Here is a 4,083-nt window from a genome sequence, read left to right on the forward strand (position 1 = left end):
AATACCAGTAGCATATCGATCCTCGTGGGATCCTCCGTCGTTTAGTGATTTATGCAAAATTAGTTGTTGACTTCCGCAGCCCGCGATCAGCAAAGTACTATTTAAGAGCCACAGGTTATCGAGCAGCCAACAATTCAATCGAGCGACGCTTCCCAGTCGAGTCGAATTGAACCGGGCGATAGTTCACATACAGTTTAGTAAAATCAGTTATTTGTGAAGCAAATTGGGTATTTTTAAAAGTGTTGAATCATCGAAAATAGGATCAGAAAGTGAAAATGTCGCGCTTGGTTATTTTATCGGTTGTGATTCTAGCATCAACAGGTTATTTAAAAACGAATTCTTTACCATTGTTGTGATTGACGACTTGTTTTTAAATTTTTTAAAGGTTTCTCGAGTGCGTTACAAGTACTGACATTCCCGAGAACAGCAACGGTCGCAGAAAACCAGAAAAATGTGAACTTACTGTGCAAAATCCCTGGAGGAGAATCGATTGACTTCTGCATGTAAGCTGATGTTGAGAAAATATTAGTTTTGAATAAACTTAACAAGTTTCCTCAATGTTTTAGTGTGAATGTTCCTGGAGTTAAGGCCCCTTTCGCTAGTTCAGATCGTCTACCGACACCAGTCGAGGGAATCAAATTCTATGGCGAGGGTTGGAGCAAAGGATCTTGTGGAGTTACCTTGGACAGTATCAAGCCGGAACATGACGGTACTTTTGAGTGTTCGGTATCAATCAAGGGTCAGCTGTACAAGGGTTCGATCGATATTGTGGTGCAAGGTGAAGGTTTGATTAAGTTCTAAATTTCAAAATCATTTATGAAAAAAAAATCTTATTCTTCTCAGTGGCCCCTGAGCCTCCGAAAATCGAGGTATCCAGCAATGTGGACAACAGCAATGGAGAGTTGGACTTCGGCAAACCACTAACAGTTCGATGCATCTCTCGAAATGGTTGGCCAGGTGCTAAACTTTCCTGGTACTTGGATAGCACTCCAGTCACCACCGATCTAGGAGGTCCTTTCTCTGAAACATTCAATCGACGAACGACAGTTCAACAGTACTTCCGGAAGCCTATCACAGTTGAGGACAACCGGAAACGCTTGATTTGTCGCGCCGAACATGTTGCATATCCTAATGGATTCATGGAAGTTGAGCTGCCCATCAAGCTTCGGAAATGTATGTTTATCAGTTCACAATGTAATTTTAAATTTCTATTAACAGTTTGATTTCATATTTAGCAAACGGTAATGAAAATGCCATTCGAGTTGATGAAACAAAAGTTGTTCCGGTGAAACCAACTTTGCCAAAGCTTTTGGTGTCCAGTAGTACCCAAACCAAGGACGGAGCCTTCCGAGTTGGATCGGACATGGTTGTTCAGTGCATTTCCAGAGACGGAAAACCAGCTGCCAGCTTTCTCTGGTTCTTGGGTAACTTAGAAATTCTCAATTTTTTACTGTTTTTTTTTTTTTAATAAATAATAAATATCACCCCACCATCAGATGATCAACTGATCTACGAGGGGCTGTCTGTTCCGTTTCTGTCTTCGAGCTTCGGAAGGACCACGGTCCAGCAGGTGCTGCAGCGAAAGGTTCTGCCCGGCGATAATGGTAAAACGCTCATCTGCAAGGTTCGTCATCCAACGGGAACGAGTGAAACGCGGCTGAAAATTGCGACTTTCAATTAGGAAGTTGATTGGAGAGCTTGTTCTTGTTGGTTGCTTAGTGTTTAATTTTTAAGTATAAAAATCTGTATTAATCTTGAAACTGATAAATAGTTTTTGAATTTGTCAACGAAATATTTGAGAAAAGTTTCCCTTCAACCAAATACCGTTGATTGAGGCCCCTTGGTATCAAAAAATTAACTTTATAACATCAGGTCGAATATTGAACATAATAAGCTTAAAATGGTTTATCCTGTGAACCTGACGTCAATATATATATATATATATATATACTAGCTGATCCCGTACGAACTTCGTTTCGCTTCAAATCATTGGTACGTCAAAATGAGTTTAGAAAATGAATTCGAAACATTCTTTCGACAATTTTGGGGAAAAAATTGAACAGTGTTTAAGGTCGCTACTATTACTATTACTTGAAATTCAAATTAAACGGTTGATTGGCTTTTTATTAAAATTTATGTGAGAGTGTTTTCTTCTTGATCGATTGCAAAATCTAGACATTATGGCAGAAACATGTACTATTTGTTTATGTGCACGACTCTTTTGCTTTACCTTCACACTTAAATTGGTATTAATTAACTGCCTCCATCAAAATTATTGCACAAAACACTGAACTTTCAATGAAACCCTCTTTTTCTTTCCCATGGCCCGAAATTCGATAATTGAAACCAATTTTACGTTACTCAAAACTCCCTTGTGCCATTTTTCTTTTCAAATTATATGTAAAATAACGTCAGGAACTTGCAAACAGTGAACAGTGAATATAGACGCCCCTTTCGCCGACTCTTGACACGGAACATGCTACCTGGAGTCAATTGCTCATAGTTAATAACCCTCATCTGAACATTTTCATCTCAATCCGATGCATGATCACGACAATATCGCGAAAACAGTGAGCAACTAACATGGACGGCCTTTTTTTGACCACGATTCATAACTTGACACCTGAAATCAATTATCTTTTCTGTTAAACTACCGTGTGTCAATTTTCATTACAATTCTATGCTCAATCAAGAGAATATCGTAAAACAGTGAACAGATAATAACCCCTTTTGCCGACCCCTGAGGCAAGATTTGAAACCTGAAAGCAAAAGAGCGTCCCTCAAAACTCCTATGCGGAAATTTTCATCTCAATCCAATGTAGAATAACGTCAAAATCGAAAAAACATTAAAGTTGGGTATGGACGACTCCTTCAGCCGACTTCTGATTCGCAATTCGAAACTTGAAATCGATTGCTCGTCCCTCAAAACACTCATGTGCTAATTTTCATCACAATACGATCTATAATAACGCCAATATCGCAAAAACATTAATCAGTTGATATGGACGACCCCTTTTGCCGACCCCTGACCCTAAATTTGATAACTGTAATCGATTTCTCGTCTCTCAAAACACTCATGTGCAAATTTTCATCACAATCCGACGGAAAATAACGTTAATAACGTGAAAACAATATTTGTCTTGTATGAACGACCCCCTTCAGAAGGGGTCGTCCAAAAATCTAAAAACATTTTTCATCATTCCTGGTCCTAATGAGCATCCATGCCAAATTTCAGATCTCTAGCTCTTAAGTCGGCTGAGTCTATAGAGGACAAACAAACAAACAAACAAACAAACAAACAAACATACAGATAATTGCTTTTTATATATATAGATGAGCAATTGACTCCCGGTAGCATGTTCCGTGTCAAGGGTCGGCGAAATGTGCGTCTATATTCACTGTTCACTGTTTTCAAGTTCCTGAAAATCTTCTCTGGTTGCATTTGAAAAATTCAAAATTCAAATTATTAATATAAATACTTTAACTACTCAAAAGTCACAAATTTGTACTAAATGTGACCCTTTAAAAATAAAATTCATTACAAAAATGAAAAAAATATTTTTCAACTTTTATGCAGGATTTCTAACTGGGATTCATAATTGCTATCATTTTTTTTTTACTTTATGAAACGAATGGTTGATGATCTAGCCAAAAGAATTTGTTGTTGGTTTTTCCCAATATTTTTACAGTTGTCAGCCATTTTTTTCAGTTAGAGGCTTATTCATCTGAATTATTTCAAAAATATCTCGACAACATGATAATATAACATTAAAAATAATGATACTTTAATCAGGAAACATATACACTTTTTAAACGATGAAACATTAGAAAGCACACTTTGTAGCCCATAGACCTAACTAAAGGTGCTACCGTTGCATGATGTTGCAAATTTGCAACAATTAATAAAAGGCCATTATATCAGACAAAAAACCAAAAAAAATCTTCAAATTGTATTCAATTGTGTTAATTGCATTACTGAAAATGCGAAAATATTTTTTTCAGACAAATTTTTTTTTCGCAGTGTGAATTGGACTAGGTCAAAACTCTGAAAAATAAGCCATTTTAAATATTTCATATTTTTCA

At 36.8% G+C, this 4,083-nt stretch overlaps 1 protein-coding gene across 1 annotated transcript; it reads left to right on the top strand.

Annotated features, from left to right (window-relative positions):
* Positions 1 to 251: 251 nt before the first annotated feature.
* Positions 252 to 1,681, top strand: LOC129745602 (fasciclin-3-like). The gene is made up of 6 exons (XM_055738769.1): positions 252 to 321; positions 386 to 503; positions 567 to 778; positions 844 to 1,173; positions 1,236 to 1,424; positions 1,497 to 1,681. Exons 1-6 carry the CDS (start codon positions 276 to 278, stop codon positions 1,679 to 1,681), a joined length of 1,080 nt encoding a protein of 359 aa, XP_055594744.1. The 5' UTR covers positions 252 to 275.
* Positions 1,682 to 4,083: the final 2,402 nt, after the last annotated feature.

The sequence above is a fragment of the Uranotaenia lowii genome, chromosome 2 (genome assembly GCF_029784155.1).
Source record: "Uranotaenia lowii strain MFRU-FL chromosome 2, ASM2978415v1, whole genome shotgun sequence".
Taxonomy (NCBI): domain Eukaryota; kingdom Metazoa; phylum Arthropoda; class Insecta; order Diptera; family Culicidae; genus Uranotaenia; species Uranotaenia lowii.